The sequence below is a fragment of the Phyllostomus discolor genome, chromosome 2, assembly GCF_004126475.2.
Source record: "Phyllostomus discolor isolate MPI-MPIP mPhyDis1 chromosome 2, mPhyDis1.pri.v3, whole genome shotgun sequence".
Taxonomy (NCBI): Eukaryota; Metazoa; Chordata; class Mammalia; order Chiroptera; family Phyllostomidae; genus Phyllostomus; species Phyllostomus discolor.
Genome location: NC_040904.2, coordinates 104121517 through 104148630, shown reverse-complemented (window position 1 = coordinate 104148630; position 27114 = coordinate 104121517). Strand labels below are relative to the sequence as shown.

General features: G+C 43.8%; 1 protein-coding gene across 2 annotated transcripts in view; it reads left to right on the top strand.

Annotated features, from left to right (window-relative positions):
- HEG1 (heart development protein with EGF like domains 1) overlaps positions 1-12115 on the top strand; it is an 89092-nt gene extending 76977 nt beyond the window's left edge. For both annotated transcript variants that reach the window (XM_036018215.1, XM_036018214.1), the window contains exons 17-18: positions 2281-2455; positions 6917-12115. In XM_036018215.1, the coding sequence (XP_035874108.1) occupies positions 2281-2455; positions 6917-7066 (325 nt within the window). In that variant the 3' untranslated portion in view covers positions 7067-12115. The remainder of the gene's footprint in view (positions 1-2280; positions 2456-6916) is intronic.
- The last annotated feature ends 14999 nt before the right edge of the window (positions 12116-27114 follow it).

Below are 27114 nucleotides of genomic sequence, written 5' to 3'. Positions count from 1 at the left end.
CAATCAAAACCACCTTATAACTACTCGGATGGCTATTTTAAAAACAATTTAAAAGCCAGGAAACTACAAGTGTTGGTGTGAGGATGTGGAAAGATTAGAACACTGATACACTGCTGTGGAAACGGAAAACGATGCAACCGCTTTGAAAATGTCTGGCAGTTGCTCAGGAAATCAAACAGAGTTGCCATTTGACCCAGTACTTTCTCTCTTACGTGTATACGAAGAGAAGTGAACACTGTCCACACAGAAACACGTCCATGGACGTTCAAGGAGCATTATTCATAATAGCCAGAGGTGAAAGTAACCCCAATGTCCATCAACTGATGACGAGATAAGCAAAATGTGACATATCCACACAATGGAAGATACTATTCTATTATTCGACCATAAAAAGGAATGCAGTACTGATGCATGCTATAATGTGCATGAGCCTTGAAAATATGCTAAATGAAACAAGCTGGTCACAAAGGACCACCTACTGTATGATTCAGTTTACATGAAATGTTCCAAATCAGCGAATCGAATAGAGACGGAGAGCAGAAGGGTGGGGGCCTGGGGTGGGTGGGCCGGGGCGAGTTGAGAAGTGACGGCTGGGGAGGACGGTTTCTCTCTGGTGGGGTGATGACATGGGTCTGAAATTGATCATGATGACTGTTGCACCGCTCTGTAGGCACTAAAAACCACTGATTGTATATCAAGACTTTAAATGGACAAACTAACAAACCAACAGACAAAAATGGAAGGGGTTGCCTGAAATACTTATTGGAGCATACAGCGAAGCTGCAGCCAGCACGTGGGATGAGCAGGGACGCGGCGGTGCCCTTGGCTCCCGGCTCCCTGGGCACTGGGGGGTTGGGTTTCCACTGGGAGAGGAGAGAAGGGACAGAGGGGCTCCCCTTCTCTGAGTGTTTATTCAGATAAGGAAACATTATGACCTGTGATGATTTTGTGATAATAAATGGCAGGAATTATCACGACATAACAGATGAAGGAAACCTACCAAAATAGCAAGTTCTTTCTTCGACTGCTCACATGAAGGACCTTTGAAGATCTCCCCTGTCCCCAGTAGGGCTGCCAAGAGAACTGCCCGTTCGGGAATGCAGGCCTCATGGTACAGCCTTTGCCTGTCTTTTACAAAGTTGCTACCAAGCGACCAAAGATAAAGTGTGTGAGCGAAAATAACATTCTGGGGCCAAGACTATGAACTGGAGAGACAAAACCTGACTGCTCAATAGGACATAAGCCTCCTGTTTGTTAGGTGCCCTGTACCAGGTGGTGTGGCCACGTGGGGAAGGAGCCTGTGACTTTTCATCACTGGAAAGACAGGCTAGCTGTGAATATGGTGAGTTGTTAGAGACCAGATGCCCCCTTCCCGGGGGCAACACAATGGCAGGCCTGTTCTGAACTTGCAGGAGGGACAACACCTAAGCCACATGCTAGATATTTGGTTTTATGTCCTTGAGTTATTTCGGGCTTTCCCCAGAAAATTTACTTATAGGCAAATGAGCTAGAAGGAAGGAACTTCAGGTTATCTTACCCAGGACAAGCAGGAGTAAAAATGCCTGTTAGAGTAGGTGAGTAACATGTGTCCACAGCTTCCAGTGAGCGGTCACAAGCAGGGAACTTGTCCCAGGGTTTCCCTGGCCCACTGGCCTGAGAGTATGTGTAGGTGTAGAAATAGGTGGGCTTTTGTGCAAACAAAACATTCTGTTATTATGGTTTGTGAAGTAGCTTCTGTGATAAACGAGCACTAGTGGCGGGGGGCGGTGGGTAGAAGGCCTGTGTTCTAGTCCCAGCTTTGCTAAAAGCAAAAGGCGGTTGGGGAACAAGTCGTGTCTCTTTGCCAGGCCAGAGCATCTGTCTCAGTCAATCTGTGTGAGCACCATGTAAATTCTGGTGCTCAGGCAGGTTGGGAACCAGTGGACTAAAGGCCTAACAACCCCAAAGGCCTTTCCGCTTTGGCCCTTGGATCCCTGGCTACCCCCAAGATGCTCTGATCTCTGTCCCTGGGAGAGTCTAGGTTTGCCCACGGTAGCTGGCCCTCGGGTTGGAAGACTTTTTTGCATCTTTTCTTGCACCTAAATGCCATTTTTACTTGTTTGGGGCAAATACTAAAAAGAATAACAACAATAATAACATTCCTCAGTGGGCAGCTACAAAGAAATACAGTGGTAGCTTTAGGTCTAATTTACCTTGTAAATTACTAGCTGGTGCTTTCACAAATATCATTTCTTTATAAAACTCATTCATTCGTATCTTTAAATATTTTTCACCCCACAGAAAGAATAAAAATGACATAAGCAAACTCATCTTCAAAAGTGGAGATTTCCAAATGTCCCCATATGCTGAGTACCCCAAGAACCCTCGCTCACAAGAATGGGGCAGAGAAGCTATTGAAATGCATGAGAACGGAAGTACCAAAAACCTCCTCCAGATGACGGATGTGTATTACTCGGTGTGTATTCCTGCATCTAGGGTCACCTCAGGCTCCAGTTTCCACTGAGATTAAAGGGATTCGGCTTTGCTGTAGGAAAATCACTACAGCTAGTTAAGAGCTAAAGAGAATGACGGCCTAAGCCTCTTATTCACATCATTCAATATTCAATTCACTTATGATCTGCTTGCGTGGAATTTATTAGTTTTCACATTGAGATATGAAGGCATTTTTCCATAGAGCACATTACTTTTATGGGGTTGCAGCAATAACTCTCTGGTTGCTGACCTTGCTTTTAAGTTATAAGATTGGATACTAAAAATAGAGAAAGAATTTGGTGATACGTACGTAGCCTTTGGCCCTTTCCTTTTTTATCTCTTGTCTGTCTCACTTTACCTCCTGTGGTTGCGTAGAGAACAGTTCAGTGCCACTTCTCAGAGGTTTAGAAGATTATGTAGTCAGTAGGTGTTTAATAATTTACTACAACCAGTCCTGCACTGCGTCACTTGGAGAGATGGGAGACTCCCTTGAACATTTCCTTCTTCTGGCCCGCACTGAGTAATCCATGTCCTAGTCCCATCCACTGCTCAGTTCATTTCACATCATACTGTGTCAGCCATAAAGCAAACACATACGGAACTATCTGAGCTGAAAATAGATGTCAGATGACTTCTCATGCCATGTGGAGCTGTTTGAGCTATAGCAATAAACATGAAACCTTGCCCTGTAGGAACTTAATAGCAGTAGGCAATGCTGTGACAGAAGCGGCAACCCCTCTGGTTGCTATGGGGATTAACCAGGACGGTTCAGACTTTGGATGGGAAGGGCAAGTTTGTCCGTGGTAAGAAAGCCATTGTTTCTGTGGATTCTGAAAAGTTTAAACTGGGAGGAAGAACAAGAAGTCCTAGCGGAAAGATAAACATAGACACAAACTTAGCTCCAGTTCACATGGGTCTGTTGATTCTGCATAAGGGGTTTGTTTTATTCTCTGTCAGGAAAGTCCTTTTGCTCTAATAACTGCAGCCACGACTAACCAGGTGTCTTATGCAGGAGTGACCGCATACTCACAGCCTTTGTGGGGGTGTCCTCAACCCCAGCCGGGTGTCACAACATAGCAACAAACAGGCCTGCCGTGTCACAGGACCCGACTGTGTGTTTCCGTGGCATTAGCTAAAGAGTTGCCATAAATAGATACAGATAAGAACTAAAACGAACCCCGTCTTCATTTCAAAAATAGGCTGAGTACTCTGTGGAAGTAGAGCCTGAGCTATGGCATGAAGCTGTCACCTGGGCGAAAGCACTGCCACTCACGGTGGTCTCAGGTGTGCATTGTACTTTCCTAGAATTTGCATTTGTTACACGCAGTATCTAGTGCTTTATTTCTGCCAGGCAGGCATTATCCCCTGGTGGCTACAAATGATGGCCTCCTCAAAGTAGCCCTGTCATTCCCTGGGAGCTTCCTTTGCACGTCAGACAGGTAGGCAAGACCCACTAAGCAGGGACATGGTCAGAGATACCAAGAATTGCTGTGGGCCTCCTGCTCAGGGACTCATGTGACCTTCCACACAGTTGAGTGCGGCTAATGCCAGAGAGGATTTAAAGCTGTTGTGCTCCACAGCAAGGACACTTTTTTTTAAAAGTCAAGCTAAAAATCCAGTCAAGATGGAGGTGTAGGTAAACACAGCTCACCTCCTCCCACAACCACATCAAAATTTGGATGAAACTAAATTACAATGAAACTATAGAACAACCACCACTCAGAACTGTCATAAATAGAGTTGAATGGAAGTCTGACAACTACAGCATTAAAGAAACCACATTCATCCAGACTGGTAGGAGGGATGGAGATGCGGAACATCCTGGTCCCACACCCACGTGTGGTGGATAAAAATTTGGGAGGGATATCTCCCAAGGAGTCCCAGCCTCACACCAGGCCTCCGGTGCCAGGAAGATAAGTCCCCATAATTTTTGGTTACAAAAACCAGCAGGGATGGAGTGAATGGAAGAAACTTATGGAGTCCCAAGCAGTTCCTCTGAAAGAACCCACACACCGACTACTCAGACACACCCCATCTGAGCTCCGGCACCAGGATAGTGGCTTGAAAGGCACCAGTGGCATATGAGAAGGAACTGAAGTGTCTGGGATCAAGGCGAGACCTGGGGGACAGCTTTCTCCTAGACAAAAAGGTGGGCACAAGCCATTCTGATCCCTTCTCCCACAGAGCCTCAGAGCAGGCAGGCAGGTGCCATATCTGAGATTCCATCAACCCAGATAATACTGTTTGCCTTGCCCTGGAGATCCCCTGAGACTCTGTCCCATCCAACTGACAGGCTTACCCAAGCTGTTAACAGTGACTTTTCCATATGAATGGCTGGTTTAGACTCATGCTTCACAAATTCCTAAATCCTCTCAAGCAAGCAACAGTCAGCCTCAGTGAGCTCCCAGCTCTCATACCTCTTGCTAAACAGCTCCGGGCCTGGCACCAGCAGCAGCCAGCCTAGATTCACAGCTTGGCTTTGCCTGGGAATCTTCAAGCCCAGCACAAGTAGCAGCCATCTCAGATTGCTTTATAGTTCATGCAGGGGGGCTTTGGGAAGAACACAGGTGGGGCTACCTTTGCCTGCACTACTTGGGAAACCATGGTGGAGTACCAGTACCTACCCCTGCACAGCTGATCCTCCATGGAGGGCGGATGTTGGTAATAAGTGGTCATAGCCAGTCCTTGCAGCTGACTGGCCTGGGTAAATCCCTCCCATTGAGTTGCCAACAGTAATCAAGGCTCAACTACAAGAGGAGGGTGTACTCAGTCCACAGGAAGGGTGCACCTTGATACCCAGCTTGAGTGATAGGGGAGGCTGTGCCACTGGACCCTACAGGACACCTACTATATTAGGCCACACTACCAAGACATGGAGTCAAAGCAGCTCTACCTAATACATAGAAACAAACATGGGGAGGCTGCCAAAATGAGGCAACAAAGAAACATCACCCAAATGAAAGAACAGATCAAAACTCCAGAAATAAGAACTAAACAAAATGGAGATGAGCAATCTGTCAGGTGCAGAGTTCAAAACATTGATTATAAGGATGCTCAAAGAACTTAGTGAGGACCTCAACAGCATAAAAATATAGAGTCAGAAACGAAAGATACACCAATTGTAATAATGAACAATTTACAGGGAACAACAGTACAGTGGATGAAGCCAAGAATCACATCAATGATTTGGAACATAAGGAAGCAAAGAACAACCACTTAGAACAAGAAGAAGAAAAATACAGAAAAATGAGGATAGTGTAAGCAGTCTGTGGGACAACTTCAAGCTTTCCAACATTTGCATCATAGGGGTACCAGAAGGAGAAGAAAAAGAGCAAGTAATTGGAAATCTATCTTTAAAAAAATAGTGAAAGAAAGGTTCCCAAATTTAGTGAAGAAAGTAGACATGCAAGTCCAGGAGTCACAGAGAGTCCCAAACAAGTTGGACCCAAAGAAGACCACAACAAGACACATAACTAAAATGCCAAAGGATAAAGATAAAAAGAGAAATTTAAAAGCAGCAAGAGAAAAGCAGAGAGTTACCTACAAAGGAGTTCCCATGAAACTATCAGCTGATTTCTCAAAAGAAACTGCAGGCAAGAAGGGGCTGGCAAGGAGTATTTAAAGTGATGGAGAGCAAGGACCTACAACCTATATTACTCTATCCAGCAAAGCTATCATTTAGAATTGTATGGCAAATAAAGTGCTTCCCAGACAAGGTAAAGCGAAAAGAGTTCATCATCACCAAGCCATTATTACATGAAATATTAAAGGGACTTACTAAGAAAAAGAAGATAAAAACTATGAACATTACAACGACAACAGACTCACAAGTATCAACAACTGAATCTTAAAAACAAAAACAAACTAAGCAAACAACTAGAATAGGAACAGGATCCTAGAAATGGAGACTGCATGGAGGGTTATCAGTGGGGAGGGGGAGTGGGGAGAATGGGGAAAAAGGGAATGAGAAGCATAATTGGTAGGAACAAACAGACAGGGGGAGGTTAAGAATAGTATAGGAAATGGAGAAGCCAAAGAACTTATATGCACAACCCATGGACATGAAGTAAGGGGGGCATTGCTGGATGGATGGGGGTGCAGGATGGAGGAGGGTGAAGGGAGAAAAATCAGGACAACTGTAATAGCATAATCAATAAAATATAATTTTAAAATTAAGAAAAAAGGTCAAGCTAATAATCTTGATAGTAATAATAATTAACGCAGAGTTTTTTCCTGTGTTGGTCTAAGGTTGCTGGACTGCACTTGATGGTTTTCCCATAAAGAGACAGCCTAGGGGAAGATACTGACGTCTGCATCAGACCTTGCTCTGCTGTGTATTAGCTGCCTCCATCTGAGGGTTATTAAAATGCAACATTTAAAAAAACTATAAATATAAACCATGAATAATAAATTGACTTTATTTTCTTTTCTCTTTGGCCACCAGCCCACAAATGTAAGGAATCCTGAACTTGAGCGAAACGGACTCTACCCGGCCTACACTGGATTGCCGGGGTCACGGCATTCTTGCATTTTCCCAGGACAGTATAACCCATCTTTCATCAGTGATGAGAGCAGGAGAAGAGACTACTTCTAAGTGAGAAGAGAGAGGAGCCCGTCACACTGAGCAAGGGGCCTGAGACCAACCGCTGCCGCTCGGAGGACTGCCCCAGGGGAGCCCTGCCTGCCGGCTGCTCCCCGGACTTGTGCGGCCACACTGGAGTGGCAGGCAGAGATTGGGACAGGTGTGGGGGCCTGGCCAAAGCAGAAGGGGACAGATGGAACCTGTGGACGCGACGCTACAGGCCGTTCATTTGTTGTTACTGTGAATGTGAACATGGGCCAGTACCAGGAGCATCTCTCTGAGCGACTGCAGCTTGGCTGCTGGCTCCAGGGATGATGTCAGCTCGAGCAGACAGAGCACCAGGCACCACTGTGAGGACCCGGTTTGGCCTTAGTTTGCACTTTAGTAAACTGGGTAGAGAGGCCTCTTTTTGGATTTTTTTCAAGACTATTCCAGAAAGAAGGCCTCTTTTCCCCAGACACTTCCATAGGCCTCCATTTGGTGATTAATTTACAGCAAAATGCCGGCTCTTTAGTTGTTTTTCTGCCCACTACCTGTGTGCTAAAGAACTGATGGTGGTGATGCACACACCACCTCGGTTTGGTGATGCTGTAGGTTACTGCACAGTAGTTTAACATGTTGTGAGGCCTGCTTGTGCTCATTTCCGAGCCGACCCCTAGAAGGAGAAATTGAAACTTGTGAGACACAGCACACAAATCCAGTTTGTTTTTCAGTCAAGGTGACAGTTGATTTAAGATTATTTTTCCCTTTGCATTTAAATCTCACTTTTTTCAAATAAGTCTGGATCAGGGCAAAATGACTTGCATTTGGTTTTAGTTCGAGGCATCCAGCTGCCCTGCAATGAGACCCACCCAGCAAGCAGCACTGGGAGGCCACTAGGGCTGAGCGAAGGCCCTGGGGGAACAGTTTGAGGTGCAGGTGGTGGGGCGCTTCTCATCCCTGCAGGTGGAGCGTGGTGCCTGGGGCTCCACCTCATCTCTGAGGCTGAGACTGCTGCCTAGGGAGTGGAAATGGAAAGCTGAGGGCAGCTTGTGTCTGCACTGGTATCCACCACTACGGGAAAGCAGCTTCTGTCGGCCCTACAGCTGAGTGTGGTTAGAGGAATGAGCTGAGTAGGCAAGTTCCATTTCCTGGAACACCCGTGCTTTGGGAAGCCTCGGAGATTCCTGGGGAAGAATAGGGAGCTGGGATGGAGCCATAGGTAAGTCTGCTTACCTCTGAGGACCACACCTTTGATCTCGTTCGCAAATGCAGTATAAACTCTCCACCAACTGCTCAAAGCTATTTATTCACTGAAGAAGTAATTTATTTTTGTTCATCTAGTAATTTGTACCTCTTTATACTACTATATATTTTTCTCCAGAAACATGGTTCTAACTCAAGTCAGCACTGGAGACTAAAGACTTGTGGACAGGCAGGGAGTGAGAGTTTGCCTTCAGGAGGGAATTCCGAGTTTCTGGTGCCTGTGCCCTGGGTCCTGCGAGGGGCCGTGTCCGGTGCTCGGTGTCTTTAACTGCCCCTGTGGAACTGTGATTATTCTCGCCGTCTGCTTTCGAAATACCCTGGTTTTGAGTGCAGTGGAGAGAACACAGGTGAATGAACTGTTCCCACCCCGGAGCTTGGAGCCCAGCAGAACCCATATTTTGGGAAATGGGGTAGACTTTGGGGACAACTTTGTCCTGGGCATGGCTGTTTCTTCAAGGTTCTCTAACCTCTTCAGAATGTATGTAACCCTTATCCTAACAGTTTTAAGTGCAAACTCCTGTGTCCTGTGGGCTCCACAAGTCATCCCCCTGCTGCAGCAGGAATTCGAGTCAGGTGTGAGGCCTGTTAGAAGTTAATTTGTGCTCAGCTCATGAGATAGACACAAAGAGAATTCTGTTTTTGTCAGCAGATGCCAACTTAAAGTTTCAGAGCATCACCTTTTCGAAATCTTGGGCCTTGCATCTCTGTGGAACCAAACAGCCCTGGTGCCTCATGGCCTCACATGGAACTGGAGAGCTCTGAGCTCCTGCACTCAGCTCACCTGAGCCAACGGACTGGAGGTGGCCTAGCTTCCTGGCTCTTGATCAGATCCTCGCTCATTCCCAGGACCCAGATTCCCTGTGCAGGGCTATGCTCAGGCTTATGTGTGTCTGCCACCTTTAGCTCACACCACAGCTGACAAATCATCTCTCTGGGCCGGAAACCATAAGCTCCACAAAATGAAGTGTTCTGTCCCAAAGGCATTCTTGAGAAGAATCCCAGAGTCCAGAAAAGAATTCCCTATGTGTTCCGAAATACTTTCCTATGAATGGGTTTTGTGCATATGAAGTGGTTTAAGAATGTTGTTTTACTTTTACTGTGAAAAAAGCAAGCACCCTGCAAGACTGAGTTCACATAAAATCTGCACTTTCTAGGAGGCATGCAGGGGATGGGAAAGTGCATCTCCAGAGCGTGAGGGTGCAAGGAGGCATGGAAACCGCTTGACTGTCGTACAGTGCCAACTGCCCACCCACCCTGAGTGAGGAAGGGAGAGCCTGGCTTCATTCCTGCTTGGGGTTAGTCCCTCCAGAAGGGTGCTGTCTGCCAAGGGGAAACCCCTGGTAGGGCAGCAGCAGCCTCTGGACCGAAGGGACAGGACTGGACGCACCCCTGGCAAACAGAAGCTCTCAGCTCCGGCACACGAGTTCAGTGTCAGCCTCTGCACCCGGAATGCATGCGCACAGAAATGCCACGGTCCTGTGACTTGGGGCGGGGTGGGGTGGGGTGCAGCTGGGGGAAGGTGGGAGGAAGGGAAAAGTGACACTTAACTGCCCACGAGACCCTTAAACTTCTGTAGGGAAGAAAGGGGCTGGATAGAAACCACCTGTCCTGTGGCTCATCTGAGCAAGGTGGCTCTCTCAGAGCAAGGCACTGCTCACCTGCTGGCCTCCTAGCATCTGTGGTCTTCCTTAAGCTCTTAAACAAAAGATCTTATTTCTTGTGTCTTTTCCTTGTTGCCCGATGAGCCCCCCAGGGCTCTAGAGACAAAATAGGAAATCTGAATAATCACATAGCATCTCAGGTGTTCCCACCCTGGCCAGTCTCTGTGCCAGGTACTTGGCCCCCATGAGGTGGGCACGAGGGTGCCCATTTCTCGGACATGGGAAACCACAGAGAGCATGATTGCCTCGGAGAGCCAGGATTTGAACTCTTGCCTGGCCTGCTCTCCTCACGACACCCTCCTGCCTCACCATCCCTGTAGTTCAAATGTCAAAGGGCACAAGAGAGTGGGTTCTAAGTATTTTTTTTTAAAGAACCAAATGTCATTAAGCAATAACTAAACTAATGATATGAAGTACAAAAAAAAGTTGAATCCCCTTGTGAAAAAGCTTTTTCAGGTTTATTATTACACCTATGTCTTGTGGTCATCATCAGGAAAAGAGCAGCTGGCTTGTGCTTAGCAAGAAGCACGTTGGTAGGTGGCTTTGGGTGCAGGAGTGGAGGGACGACCCGGGTTTGACGGGCACAGCCGGACTTGGACGTCCACTTGGGGTGAGGACTGGTTTGCCTTGTTCCCATGGCAAGGCCATGGCACGACTCCCACGTATTGGAAGCATATTTTTGTGAATATTGTCAGAGTTGGGAACATACTCATTTGAAGGTCTTAAGTGCTGACAAATCCTCCTCTGACAAAAGTTTATTTTCAGAAGTAGCTGTCATTTAGAGCCCACGTTGCCGAGTGGATAGTGTAATCAAGATGGCTGATAGCATTATGGTCAAAAACTGAGATGTGATGATTAAGTTCTTGAAGAGGGAACTGTTAAAGTTGCCCAAAAGGGAGGGCAGTATCTTTTCAATACAAGGCTAGATGGCTGCCCAAAAAAATGTTTTTGAAGGACGTCATTTATTCTTATGTGAAAGCTCCCAGAGGAGACACAGTCGGGTCTTGCATGCGGCTTTTTGGGGGCCTCCCTTAAGCCGTCTCACCCACGGGTGCAGTGCCGGGTGCCCCTGAGCTCTGTGGACCTGGCTGGGAGAAGCTGGAGTTGGATAGTCCAGTTGCTCCTGGCTTAGTTGAGCCTAACGTGCCCCAAACCTGGTTTGACCCATGGTTCTAAGATACACTGATTTCAAAACTAAAGCAATTCTTTGGAGAGAGGAAGAATTTCAATATTTTGCATCTTATTTAAAAGTACCCTTAATATCAGGGATATTTTTCTATGTAAAAACTAGTGGGGATTAGAAGGGATATTTTATTTCATTCTGGGGTTCTTGTGTATGTTTTGAAAAAAGGTGTGTGGTTTTGCAGAGTTGGTTTTTGATTACGATGTGTGTTGTTCTACTTGTTCTTTTCTCCAATTCCCAGAGAAGGAAACTGGTTAAAATACTAGGAACATTAAAAGTATTAAATGTCAGTTAATTTGTTGTACTAAAATATCTTTGCAGTAGTGTTATAATCTACCCCAGCTGGTGTAAACTGCTCACAGAAAAGCCTGTGAAGCCAAAGGTTCAGGCCTGAAAAAAGGTAGATCTTAGACTGGCTGTATCTACTGGGCATTAGATTCTGGTTTTTGAAGAGGACACTTTAGCTTCTGGTTTTATTTTATTTTATTTTTGGACACATCTAATGCACTTCAGTTACAGAATTACTGGGTAGGGAGGATGGGACCACACGGAGATGGAATGGAACCAGTCTACCTGGGAAACTAACCTGACCCACTTACCTTTCTGCATTACCTTGGTCTGTTTCTTTAAAAAAAGAGGAGGATTGTCTTTCATCGTGGGTTATTGTGACTTTTCTTAATGTTCGTGTTGCTGGATTTATGGTTAAATGAAACATGTAGTTGGAATATGAAATTTTTGAGTTTCCACGTCCTAGATTTCTCTTTGCAAACCTTTATACCTTAGCCCCTGGTTGATGGCGTTAAATCCAGTATGAGAATGTTATTTAAAGTTGTATTATAATTGCAACCTCCACTAAGTATTCAGTACTGTAGCAGCAAAGTATTATTTGTAAGAATATGGTTATTTTTATACCCACTATAAGTCTGGCGTTCTAGTCAGTAAAATGATGCAATAAAACAAATATCATTTTCATCGTGTGTTTTTCTTGTAAAAACAAGCAAACGAGACAGTGCAGCAACTTGTTCTTCATGGGGGCAGCACAGGCACCGCAGCACCGTTTACAGCGAGCCCTCCAGGTCAACTCGTACCTGGCAGTGGTGGACTGAGCGCTTCTGTCTCGTCAGTGCCCGGCACAGTGAGGAGATATACTTTTTGATGATGGATGGGTGGACAGACAGATTGACCTGAGTGATTAAAAGTCTAATTCAGGTGTAGGAACTGCTTTTGTTCACTTTTCTTTCTGTGGGTTGGGAGAATAAGGAACCATTTCAGACACTGAGGATTTCCGCCCGAATGCCCCCCACTCCCTGCCAATTCTTTGAGTGAATATACATGCGCTCTGTGATGAAGAGAATCTGTGGAATTTGAAGATGGTGGGCCATGGGCCTTACACTCACGGTGGCCTGAGAATGTGTCTGCCTGGTTAGAACATGTTCATCAATTGCTTCCTCAGGTGCCTTTTGTGGCAGGGGTGGATGAGCTCCTCAGAGTCTACAGCTCTGTCACAAACCTTGGCACTAGGAGAGGCCCGCCCATAGTGGCAGCCTGGGGCACAAACGTGGCCTTTGGACAGATGAGGTCAGGACTGCAGCCTGTCAGATGTCTGTGAGTAGAGAGGACTGGCAGCTCTCCTCTCCTGACCCGGCCCTCCCACCCAGCTTCCCAGGTAATCCCACCTGAGCTCTTAACAGAAACCCAGTACTGACCCATTTACTGTCCTGTCCAGCTCAGCCAGACATTATAAACATCACAGATGCCAGGAATAAAGGTATTTGTGTTGCCTGTTATTGGCCTCATAAAAACTTGCAGTCAGAAGGCCTGGACTTTGGCAGCTGGTACAAGACACTTTTCTAACAACGTCACAGTTCTCTGATATTGTGATGCCAGGCCTAAGAGTCTACTCAGCTCTCTGAGCCTCAGTGTCCTGGCCAGTGAAGTGGGGATAATAATTACTGCCTCCCAAAGTTGTGAGGATTAAAGGGGAGAATTCACATGAAAACACTCCGTAAACTACAAAGAAACGTAATGCATACTGATTCTCTTCAATAGGACCCTCCTGTCACCAAAAGACAATTGTAGGGTTAATGTGTTCTTTCAATGCTGATTCACTAGTAACTGGTCCTGAAGACCTTGGACTTGAGTCAACTTCTTGGAAATCAATGGTCATGTTACTGAATGGGGACTGGGCTCAGAGCAAGTCTGCCTTGGGCTGGCCCATAGTGTGTGGGTTCTTGACTTCGTGTAGGAAAGATCTCACAAGTCCAGGTGACTTTGAGAGTATGTTTATTAAAGCTGGGGACGGTGGAACGAAGGAAGGGCTTAGGAGAAAAGCAACTGGTGAGAGCCTAGGCTGCTTTGGCTCTCTAGGAATGTTATAGGAAAGACATGAGGCTGGGCAGCTGCTTTGGCTCACTAGAAATAAAAGTCACAGTGACAGAAGTGAACCAGGGAAGGGCTGCTATTAAATGCTCACTGGAAAGTCAAAGAAAAAGGGAGCTCTGGAGGCTGGATCAGGGAGGCGAACCCAGACAGGCTGCCACTGCCCGCTGCTCCCCTGGCTGCAAGTGTCATGGGGACCCTTCATGTTTAGGAGGAAGAAAGCAGAGATACACGCGTATAGGGAGAAAGGCATAAGTGTGCTCTCAAAAGAAAGCATGCCCTCTGGGCTTTTTATCTTTCTTTAATAGATGGGAGTCCTGGGGGAGGTCTCAGGGGAAGATCCTAACAGAATAATTCATTTGCTTTCCAGGTGTGTCCTTCAATATTCTGATTCATTAAAATATGCATATAGATGGGTCAGGGTTATTGTCTGGTTAGTTTCGTTTTCAAAGAACATCATCTGGTTAGTTTTGTTTTCAAGGAACATCACCTGGTTAGTTTCGTTTTCAAGGAACCTCATCGAGCAGGCACCAAGGCTGATGGTCAGGAATGTGTAAAACATTTACTCCTAAGTGTTCTTGGTTAGGGAAGATAAAACCTTGAGATTCATTAGCTGGCTGTTAATTGCTCAAATTGCTTGGACCCGTTTAATCATTTTGTCTCAGTTTCCCTCACTCCACTTGCCAATCAATTTCCTTAGCTGCTTCTAGATAATCCTGCCTCAGTGAGAGAAGGCAGGATTATCAACAGTAGGTATGGACGTGGGCATGATGAGAAAAATGACCCATCAAAGTGACCCTAGCCTGAACAGAAGTAGGGTCCTCGGGGTTTTCTAAGAGGATTGCTCTAGGAGAAGGGAGATGTAGGGAAACCTGCCAGTTGCAGTGGACATGTGCCAGCATCATCCTTGTGGGAAGCACCAGTACTAAAGTTAGAACTCATTCCAGTGGAGAACAGGTACACTTCAGGACATCAGAGAGGAGAATTTTTCCTTTAAAAAAATACTAAGTCCAGCTCTAACCGGCATGGCTCCATTGGTTGAGTGTCCTCCTGCAAAGCAAAAGATAGTCATTTCGATTCCTTGTCAAGGCATGTGCCTGGGTTGCAGCCCAGTCGGTCCTGATCGATGTTTCTCTCCCTCTCTTCCTTTCTCCCTTCCTGCTCTCTAAAAATAAATAAATAAAATCTTTTTAAGAGCTTTTTTAAAAAAAAATACTAAATACAAATTCAAATAACACTAGGAAACATAAAATCCAGAATCCCAGAATCTCAGGTTTGGACGAGATTTTAACCATTGTTTATTCCAACCATCCTTAATAAGTACTTAAGTTCCCTCTCAGCTGAGTAGCTGTCCCAGGAATGGGGAGCTCATCTGCTTTGAGGAAGCCCCTTGCTGTCTCAGTAAGTCCACCTACTAGAAAGTTCTTTCCTACTTTCAACACAGTGATTTCCTCCTTGTGTGAGAGTCCTCTCGGAAGAGGTAAGGAGCTTGAAGCGGGTAGAAGCACTGGATCTAGTCAGGACTCTGTGAGGACAGATTTGAGCAGAGCTGAACAGGAGAGAGGAGAGTGAAGCTGGGACGGACAGTCTGTGTGAAGGCAGCGGGTTCCAGGTGCAGACAGACACCAGTGAGAGGGGACACAGGTTCTTCTGCTCTGGAGGAGCCACAAGCAGCTTCCCAGGGACGCTAAAAAAATATGGGAGGAGAAAGAGGTCCTTGCCCACCTCTGTCGCCTTCTCCCCAGCCATCCCTGTGAGCACGGTGGGGGGAACGGCAGAGGCCGACAAGGCGGTGGGACAGGACAGATGGACAGGTGGCCCTGGCCACTCATGCAGATTTCCTGCATTCACATCCCCACTTCCTGGCTCTGTGACCCTGAGCAAGTTATTTTTAATCTCTCTTTTTAATTCCTCAGATGTAATAATGTAGAATGTACCTCTTAGAGTTGCCATGCAAATTACATGAGTCAATATGTACAAAACACTTACACCAGTGTTTCACATGTAGTAAGTGCTGTGTATTTGTTAAACATAAAACATTTTGGAGTTCGAACTAAATGAATCATTGACACGCAATTTGGGTTTCATGATTTATACAGCCAGTTTCACGTGCTCTCATGTTTCATTCAATTATATTCCTGACAACCTCCTAAACTCCTAAACAAATTGCGAGTCACATTATGGAGGAGGCATTTTAACAAAAGTTGCTAAAAGAGTAAATTTTTAAAGTTCTCATCACCAGAAAAAAAAATTTTGTAACTGTGTGAGGATAGGGATATTAACTAAATTTATTGTAGCAATCATTTCATAACATAAACATCTATCAATCCATTATGTTGTATACCTAAAACTAATACAATGATACACATCAAGTCTATAACACTTGGGGAAAAAATAAAGACAAGGCCTTCTCCTGAAAGAGGAAGACAACAGGTGACACGGGTTGAGAGGAGGAGAGGAGGGGATATCTGAAATGGCTGATGAGCAACATTGGAGGAAGCTGACTCAGAACATGAAGTCGTCTTGGACATAGGTTGAGAACAGCAGGCTTTGTGGCAGAAGCAATCCTCACATAAAATCATTTTACTCTAGCGCTGGCCGGTGTGGCTCAGCTGGTTGGAGCATCAACCTACGCACCAGAAATTCATAGGTTCAATTCCTAGTCAGGGTACATACCCACGTTGTAAGTTGGTCCCCAATCAGGGTGCATGTGGAAGGCAACCAACTGATGTTTTTCTCTCTCTCTCTAATCAATAAATGTATTCTTGGGAGAGGATTTAAAAATAATAATAAAAATATATTTTTAAAAATTCATTTTACTCTAGCAGAGCTCAGCAGCGGGAATTAGAGTAGAGAAGGAACCAATAGGTTGACCCAGAATTGAGGTTTTGTTTGGTTGGTGGCACCAGAATGGGAGGGTACTGGCTGAAGACTTTACCTTGAGCCTGTGGGTCTGGACTTAGAAGAGGGTTAGGTGAAAATGAAGGGCCAACAAAGACTACTATCTTCAACCCATCAAATCCCTAAACATCTTGTACACTTCAATTACAATATTATGGATCATGTTCTTCCCTTAAAACAAAAGACAAAAACCAGGAAGAGGAAATACAAATAACCTAACAAATATATGGAGAAGGTTCAGTCTTATTAGTGGTCAACTAAATGAGAATTTAAACACTGAGGTATCCTTTTTTTACCTATCATGGAAGGAAAAATGCCTACTTTTTAAAAATGAAAATACTTTGTACTGATGGAGGAGAGAACAACTATAGAGGAGTAAATTGATATGAATCTTTAAGAAGATAATTAGACAATAATTTCTAGAAGGCTTAAAAAATTCTCAATGCTTTAATTAGTAATTTCACTCCATGGAATTTATACTAAGGAGATAATGCACACAAAAACAAAAAGTGAGAGAGGCATGCCCTTCTCACTCCCTTGCCCAGCAGCAAGCACTATGCTTGTATCCAAAGAACTAAGTCAGATTAACCTTAAGGAATAAGGGAGCTTTGAGGCCTGAGGCTGTTTGTCACCTGCTTGATAGCACCCCAATAAAGCAAACTTTGTCAGTCTACTTCTCTACAGAGGCAGGTAAGCCAGAAGACGCCCCCGCCCCTAACTTCATTGCTATTGATTCCTACTTTTCTACAATTCTTAAGTTTCTATTAGCTCCTTGGTTATTATCACTCACTAGATTGAACTCCTCAAGGGCAGGAATCTCAGTTTTACAGTATTCATCTATTTGTTTCGTATTCACCTCTACCCTCTTTTGCTAATACTCACATGGTAGATGCCTAATAAACATTTGTAGAATTGGAGGTCATTCCATAATGCCCCATTTTCTACTCTCGTTAGTTTGTGCATTGGCTGAAGGTCAAGTGAGTCTCTTTGTTCAGTTAATTATTCTTAAATGTCCTTGTGTATGTGCCAGCCAGTTGGCATTTCAGGGGTGCAATGTTTATTAATAGACTCATTGTTGTATACCTTGAAGCAAAGTTCAGAGTTCATGCCTCTATGAACCTGTCAGCAGCTATAACATCTCATAACTTACTAATAAAGAGATGTGGCAATATGGGTAATAGAACATGTTGAGGTGTCAGTTGACTCATAGGAATTTAAAACTAGGAAGAAGCTCAGCTAATGATGGGATCATTAAACCCCCACTCTGAATCTACAGGTATGGAAACTGAAGGTCAGTTTATAACAAACTGACAGTTCGTCATTTATAACAAAGGTTACATTCTGGTTCATGGAAGGGTTAAGATAAGAGTCCAGGGTCTAGACATCCAGTTTTTCTGATTTCCAGGATACATGTTATCATCAAAAGTGTGCATCATAAGAATTCCTGAGCTACAGCCATGTATGAGAGGGGGCAATGCCAGCACACCCAGCTGTGTTGACTGACAAGGCAGAGCTCCATAATGGAGACGGAAGTCACCGTGATTCTGGGACAGGGCCTGGTTGGAGAACATGGGCAGGGATGTGGGGTAGGCATGGACAAGTACCTGGGTGAAATAGTAACGGTGTGGCATGCTCAGTGAACATGGCCTTTGAAACTGGGAATATCAATCCCAGAGTTGCCACATAACCCCTTGGTACTTCACATCTTTAAGACCAAGTTTCTAGTCTGTAAAAATTTGCTCATGGAACTGACTTCTTAGAATGGAGTTAAAGGAAACAAATGGATGTGTTGTAATACTCAACTCAGGACTGGGAAAGAGCTCTGGAATTTGGTAGTTTGTGACTTCTTCATGGAGGTCAAGTCTTGTGGTCCTTCTAGCACAGCAATATTCAACCTTTTTCACCTCATGGCACACATAAACTAATTATTAAAATTCTGTGGCACAACGGAAATATTTTCTATTTTTTGCCAATCTGAAAATAAATAGGTATAATTTTGATTCATTCACACTGGATAACTATTGTTTTTCATTTTTTGTTTTAAATGTATTTTATTGATTACGCTATAACAGTCATCCCATTTTCCCCCCTTCACTCCCCTCCACCCTGCACACCCCCTTCCACCCACATTCCCCCACTTTAGTTCATGTCCATGAGTCACATATGTAAGTTCTTTGGCTTCTACATTTCCTATACTATTCTTAACCTCCCCCTGTCTATTTTCTACCTACCATTTGTGCGACTTATTCTCTGTGCCTTATTCCCCTCTCTCCCCCTCCCACTCCCCTGTTGCTAACCCTCCATGAGATCTCCATTTCTGAGGTTCTGTTCCTGTTCTAGTTGTTTGCTCAGTTTGCTTTTGTTTCTGTTTTAGGTGTGGTTGTTAATAATTGTGAGTTTGCTGTCCTTTTACTATACATATTTTTTTTAATCTTCTTTTCTTAGATAAGTCCCTTTAACATTTCATTTAATAGGGGCTTGGTGATGATGAACTCCTTTAACTTGACCTTATCTGGGAAGCACTTTATCTGCCCTTCCATTCTAAATGGTAGCTTTGCTGGATAGAGTAATCTTGGATGTAGGTCCTTGCCTTTCATGACTTTGAATACATCTTTCCAGCCCCTTCTTGCCTGCAAGGTGTCTTTTGAGAAATCAGCTGACAAGCCCTGGCTGGCGTAGCTCAGTGGATTGAGCGCGGGCTGGGAACCAAAGTGTCCCAGGTTCGATTCCCAGCCAGGGTACATTCCTGGGTTGCAGGCCATAACCCCCAGCAACAGCACATTGATGTTTCTCTCTCTCTCTCTCTCTATCTCCCTCCCTTCCCTCCCTCCCTCCCCTCTCTAAAAATAAATAAATAAAATCTTTTTTAAAAAAAGATATTTTTTAAATGAAATAATGTACTTTAAATGAGTGCATTGCATGATAAGTGAGTTAAATCTCAATAAAGCAGTTTTAAAAAAATAATTTTCAAAGAAACTGAGAAAATGTTATTTCAGTATAAACTGAAGAAGAACCTGCTAAGACATGTTACAACTGGAGGTAGAGCAGAAAAAACTATAGTGTGGTTCATTTACAAAGCTTGTGAAAATGTTAGGCATTTAAAGCTTATGGTTATTCATTGTATTATTCATGAGTATTTTGTGGAAAATATTTGAATATATGATGTGTTATGGAACCAGTACTGTGAATGGTGAACTTCCTTCACTATCAGTGAACTAGTGAACCTAACCATCACTGGTTTTGTGAATTTTTATCAGGTATAGAAGCTAATATCCTAACTTAGCCTATTTACTATGAAGCAGTTTGATGGCATAGCAGTAGTAAGATTTTATTGCAAGTTTTTGAACACAGGACTGAGATTAAAATATTTCTGAGTAGGAAGAAATACTCTTATCAGAGAAAAATGGTTTCTGAAGTTATCTTGGGCTGAAGAGTTGATGATTCTCAATGAATTCAACTGATATTACAAGGTGAAACAGCATTTACATGTGAATTTTATACTATGGTAAAGTCATTTTAACAGCTGATGTTGTGTAAATCACAAGTAATGTTAAGTGGCCTTCTATAATTCCTATGTAGTCAAAAGTTAAAATGCAAGATCTTTCCCATGCAAATATGAAAAAGACATATATTCCAAACTTAAACTACAGTTTCAGCAGTACATTTTGGGCTTTAATGAAACTATGAAAGAATTTCTGTAGCCCTGACTGCTGTAGCTCAGTGGGTTGGGCATTGTCCTGCAAACCAAAAAGTTCCCTGGATTGATTCCTGGTCTGGGCACATGCCTGGCTTGCGGGCCTGGCCAGTCCCCAGCTGATGTGCATGAGAGTCAACTGATCAATGTTCCTCTCACACATTGATGTTTCTCTCCCTCTCTTTCTCCCTCCCTTTCCTCTCTGTAAAAATAAATAAATCAAATCTTTAAGATTTTCTTTTGTATTTTGAAGTCCATTGTGTACTGTTCTGAGTAGTGATGAGATATTACAAGTCCTGCTCCATCCCGTCCAGTTTTATCCACACTGTGTAAGTCACTTAGTAGATGACTAAGTTATCAGATGGATTGCCAATGTATCTCACTGGTTGTATTTGAGTAACCCTTATTTTACTTAATGGACCCAAAGAGGAATAGTGACACTGGTAATCATAAATGCCAAAGACAGGTCATAAAGTGCTTCCTTCAAGTAGAGAGGTGAAAGTTCCCGACTTAATAAGGAAAAAAAATTGTAAGCCAAGGTAGCTAAGATCTATGGTAAGGAAGAATCTTCTATCCATAAAATTGTGAGAAAAAAATAAAATGTGCTAGTTTTGCTGACACATCAAACTGCAAAAGTTATGGCCACAGTGCATCATAAGTAATTAGTTAGGATGAAAAAAGCATTACATTTGTGGGTGGAAGACAGGAACAGAAATCATGTCATAATTGATGCTAAGGTGTTGCACCAGCAGGTGGTGAGCCCATATAAAGGCTTTGGCATGGAACATCTGGCCAAGATGGAGGTACAGATAGATACAGTGTGCCTACCTGCACAACCAAAAGGACAACAACAAATTTAAAAACAAAAAACAACCAGAACTGACAGAAAATTGAACTGTATAGAAGTCCAACAACCAAGGAGTTAAAGAAGAAACATTTATCCAGACCCGTAGGATGGCTGGAGATGGGCAGCCAGGCAGAGAGGACTCACAGCAAGACAGCAGCTGGAGGACCAGGCCAGGTGGTGGCTTGCAGACTGGGTGGTCCCACACTTGCCTGTGGATAAACTGGGAGGAAAAACTGGGGAGCAAGACAGATCACAGTACCCAGGGTTCCAGCACAGGGAAATAAAGCCTCAAACCTCTGATTGAAAACACCTGTGGGGGTTGAGGCAGCAGTGGGAGAAACTCCCAGCCTCATAGGAGAGTTCATTGGAGAGGCCCACAGGGTCCTAGAACATACACAAGCCCACCCACCTGGGAATCAGCACCCAAAGGGCCCAATTTGCTTGTGGGTAGCCAGGGAAGTGACTGAAAACCAGCAGAGAGTGCAGCAAACAGCATTGTTCCCTCTGAGACCCCTCCCCCACATACAGCATCACAACACAAACATGTGGGTTGCCCCACCCTGGTGAACACCTAAGGCTCCGCCCCTCACTACATAGCAGGCATGCTGAGACAAAAAAAAAAAAAAAGTCCCGAATGAAAGAACAGATCAAAGCTCCAGAAAAAATACAACTAATAGACAAAGAGATAGCCAACCTATCAGATGCACAATTCAAAACACTGGTAATCAGGATGCTCACAGAACTGGTTGAATATGGTTGCAAATTAGATGGAAAGAAAATGAATGCCATACTAAGTGAAATAAAGGAAAATGTACAGGGAACCAACAGTGATGGGAAGGAAACCAGAACTCAGGTCAATGGTGTGGACCAGAAGGAAGAAAGAAACATTTAACCAGAACAGAATGAAGAATCAAGAATTCAAAAAAATGAGGAGAGGCTTAGGAACCTTCAGGACGTCTTTAAATGTTCCAACATCCGAATCATATGGGTATCAGAAGAAGAAGAAGAAGGGCAAGAAGTTGAAAACTTATTTAAACAAATAATTAAGGAGAACTTTCCCAATCTGGTGAAGGAAATAGACTTTCAGGAAGTCCAAGAAGCTCAGGGACTCCCAATGAAGTTGGATCCAAGGAGAAACATACCAAGGTACATCATAATTACATTAGCCAAGATTGAAGATAGAGAGAAAATCTTAAAAGCAGCAAGAGAAAAGGAGACAGTTACCTACGAAGGAGTGCCCATAAGACAGTCAGCTGATTTCTTTTTTTTTTAAGATTTTATTTATTTATTTTTAGAGAGGGGAGGGAGGGAGGGAAGGGAGGGAGATAGAGAGAGAGAGAGAGAGAAACATCAATGTGCTGTTGCTGGGGGTTATGGCCTGCAACCCAGGAATGTACCCTGGCTGGGAATCGAACCTGGGACACTTTGGTTCCCAGCCCGCGCTCAATCCACTGAGCTACGCCAGCCAGGGCTTGTCAGCTGATTTCTCAAAAGACACCTTGCAGGCAAGAAGGGGCTGGAAAGATGTATTCAAAGTCATGAAAGGCAAGGACCTACATCCAAGATTACTCTATCCAGCAAAGCTACCATTTAGAATGGAAGGGCAGATAAAGTGCTTCCCAGATAAGGTCAAGTTAAAGGAGTTCATCATCACCAAGCCCCTATTAAATGAAATGTTAAAGGGACTTATCTAAGAAAAGAAGATTAAAAAAAATATGTATAGTAAAAGGACAGCAAACTCACAATTATTAACAACCACACCTAAAACAGAAACAAAAGCAAACTGAGCAAACAACTAGAACAGGAACAGAACCTCAGAAATGGAGATCTCATGGAGGGTTAGCAACAGGGGAGTGGGAGGGGGAGAGGGGAATAAGGCACAGAGAATAAGTCACACAAATGGTAGGTAGAAAATAGACGGGGAGGTTAAGAATAGTATAGGAAATGTAGAAGCCAAAGAACTTACATATGTGACTCATGGACATGAACTAAAGTGCGGGAATGTGGGTGGAAGGAGGTGTGCAGGATGGAGGGGATTAAAAGTGGGAAAATGGGATGACTGTAATAGAATAATCAATAAAGTATATTTTTAAAAAAGACTTCAGCATGGGATGCCCTGAAACTAGTGACACCAAGCCATTTACTACAGGTAAGGGATGGTTACACATTTCAGAGAGGTTTGGACTATAAAATGTGGAAATGATTGGAGAACCTGTGTCTTCTATGAAGCCTCTGCAGCCACGTTCTGGCAGAGTCAAAGTTTTTAGGACTTGGTATTATTAGAGGCATCCCCTTGAGGTCCTGGAATATGCCTTGTAGATAAGGGGTGGGGAGGACTCTTCTATTGTCTTTACCTTGTCTTCCATGATATTTTTCATGAAATCACCTTATTTAAGGCCTAAACAAATATACTTTCAAAATAAACTTTACAATGATTAACATAGACTTCTGGTCAAGATGGAGGTATAGGTAAACATGGCTCACCTCCTCACACAACCACATCAAAATTTCAACTAAACTATAGAACAACTATCACTCAGAACCATCAGAAATTGAGTTGAATGGAAATCTGACATGTATGAAATTAAAGAAACCACATCCATCCAGACTGGTAGGAAGGGCGGAGATGTGGAAAATGCTGGTCCTATATACATGTGTGGTGGATAAAAATTTGGGAGGGATATCTCAGGAGCAAGGAGTCCCAGCCCCACACCAGGCTCCCAGTGCAGGGTTCCAGGGGTGATGAGATAAGTTGCAAAACTTCTGGTTGCAAAAATCAGCAGGGATTGAGTCAGTGGAAGAAAGGTGCGGAGTCCCAAGCAGTTCCCCTTAAAGAACTCACACATAGGCTTACTCAGACTCACTCCCTCTGAGCTCCAGCACAGAAGTGGTAGTAGTTTGAAAGGCACCAGTGACATACAGGGAGAAACTGTAGTGGCTTGCATCAAGGTGAGAACTGGGGGACAACTTTCTCCCAGACAGAAAGGTGGGCAGAGGCCACTGTTCCTCTTCTGAACCCTCTCCCAACAGAGCCAGAGAGCCAGCATGTGGGGGACATATCTGAAACTCCATCAACCTAGCTAACACTGTTTGACCAGCCTTGGAGATTCCCAAAGACTCTACCCCAACTTATGGACCCACCCAATTTATGAGCCCACCCAGGCTGTTAACAGTGGCTTTTCCATATGAATGGCTCATCTTGGCTCATGATTCACAATTTCCTAGATCCTCTCAAACAAACAACCAGCTTCAGTGAGGCCCCAGCCCCTGTACTACTTACTGAGTAGCTCCAGGCCCAGCACTAGCAGCAGCCAATCTAGGTTCACAGCTTGGCTTCACCTGGGAATCTCCAAGCCCAGTACAAGTAACAGTCATCTGCAGATAGCCCTGGGAAGAACACAGGTCAGGGCTGACCTTGCCCTGCACCACTCAGGAAACCCCAGACCATGCACACCCAGTGGACAGCTACAGACCACATTGGAGCACCACCACCCTGCTCCTGCATAGCTGATACTCCACAGAGGGTGGTGGTGGGTGGTCAGTGGCCACAGCCAGTCCTTGCAGCTGAGTGACTGAACTGAGTAAATCCTTCCCATTGATCTACCATCAGCAACCAAGGCTCAACAAGAGGAGGGTGTACTCAGCCCATGTGGGGGGCCCACCTTGAGTACCCAGCTTGGGTGATAGGGGAGGCTATGCCACTGGACCCCACAGGACATGTACTACATTAGGCCATGCTACCAAGACAGGGAGTCAAAGTAGCTCTACCTAAGACATAGAAACAAACACAGGGAGGCTGCCAAAATGAGGAGACAAAGAAACATGGCCCAAGTGAAAAAACAGCCCAAAACTTCAGAAATAAGAACTAAACAAAATGGATACAAGCAACCTATCAGATGTAGAGTTCAATCCACTGGTTATAAGGATGCTCAAGGAAATTAGTGAGAACCTCAACAGCATAAAAAAGATCCAGTCAGAAATGAAGGATACATGAACCAAAATAAAGAACAATTTACAAGGAAACAACAGTAGTGTAGATGAAGCTGAGAATCAAATCAATGATTTAGAACACAAGGAAGCAAAAAACATCCAATCCAATCAGAACAAGAAGAAAAAAGAATCCAAAAAAATGAGGAGAGTGTAAGGACAACTTCAAATATTCCAGCACTTGCATCATAGGGGTCCCAGAAGGAGAAGAAAAAGAACAAGAAATTGGAAATCTATTTGAAAATATAATGAAATAAAACTTCCCTAATTTGGTGAAGGAAATAGACATGCAAGTCCAGGAAGCCCATTGTGTCCCAAACAAGGTGGTTGCTAAGAGGCCCACACCAAGACACATCATAATTAAAATGCCAAAGGTTAAAGATAAAGAGAGAATCTTAAAAGCAGCAAGAGAAAAGCAGTTAGTTATCTACAAGGGAGTTCCCATAGGACTGTCAGCTGAGTTCTCAAAAGAAACTTTGCAGTTAAGAAGGAACTCACAATAATATTCAAAGTCACAAAAAGCAACCTACAGCCAAGATTGCTCTACCCAGCAAAGCTACTATTTAGAATCAAAAGGCAGATAAAGAGCTTCCAAGACAAGGTAAAGCTAAAGGAATTCGTCATCACCAAACCATTATTATATGAAGTGTTAAAGGGACTTATTTAGGAAAAAGAAGATAAAAAACTATGAACAGTATAATGGCAGTAAATACATTTTTATCAACAAATGAATCTAAAAAACAAACTAAGCAAATGAGCAGAATAGAGAAAAATTGTGGATACAAAGAGCATTTTGATATTTGATAGATGGGAGGGGAGTGTGGGGGAATGGGTGAAGAGGTGAGGGGATTAAGAAGTTCAAATTGGTAGTCACAGAATAGAAAGGGGAGTGTTTAGAACAGTATAGGAAATGGAGTGGCCAAAGAACTTATATGCATGACCCCTGGGCATGAATGAAGGTGGAGAGTGGGGATTGCCAGAGGGAATGGGGTATACTGGTTGGAGCTGGTAAAGGGGAAAATTTTGGGATTCACTGTAATAGCATAAACAGTAAAATGTATTTTTAAAATTTTATGATTAAGTAAATAAATAAATAAAATAAACTTTACATCATCACCTCAAATAAAACACTAATTTTCTTTGCCAAAATTAATCACCATAAAAGAAACACAATAAAAATAGAGTGTTACTATATTCTAGGCATATATCTTTGATTATGAAAGGCTCTGCACCTGAGGCCTCCTCTCTCTTCCTTGTAAAGGGAAATACACAAGTATTGTAGAGACAGTTAAAGATACACTAGCTGTAAATGAGATTTTTCTCCTGGTATAAACAGAATGATTAAAGTAAATTTGAAAAGCAATTATTTTCCCCCTCTAAGTGAGTTGATGTTCTCTCATGCTGTGTCCGTGGACCACTTGAGATCTTTTGTGCCATGAGACCTCTCAGAGTTACTGAGAGTCTTGTTAAAACACAGACAGCTGATTCAGTAGGTCTGGTCGGGGGCTTGAAATGTGCATTTGCAAAAGGGTTCCAAGTCATGCTGGTGCTGTTGGTCTGGGGAACACAGTTTGAGAGCCACTGCCCTCATCACATCATTTCTCACTTTAGGAATAACTGGGTTGGGAAAGGCATCATGACAGGTGCAAAGCAAAAACAATTGCAAACCTCAAACGGGGGTGGACCTGCTTCCATCTGTTGTTGACAATTTTCCTCTTAAAGAGCAACCAACCCAGGCCCAGCACCAACATCCCTGGGAGTGGTTACACTCTCTAGAATCACTCACTTCCTGTAGGTTGAAACCTGAATTACAATTTGTAGCTGCTCTGACCTTAGTCAAACTTCCCCTTAATCTCACTCTGCCAGTGGAGAAGGAAGTAGGTGAGAATTCAAACTACTTCCTGGGGAAAGTCCCATTCATATAACTTCTCCAAGAGCCTGTTAATTCCAGAAGATAGATGATAATGAGAAATGGTGGTGGTGGTGGTGGTGGTGTGTGTGTGTGTGTGTGTTTAAAGCTGACTAAACTCAGTGGAATGAGTATTTAAGCAATTGTGGAGTTTTACAAGCCAGGACTGCAAAAACCTATTCCTGATCTTTTTCCTTCTAGTGCATTAACATTGTTTCTATGGAAAGATGGAGTCTGTGTTCTTGATTTATAGA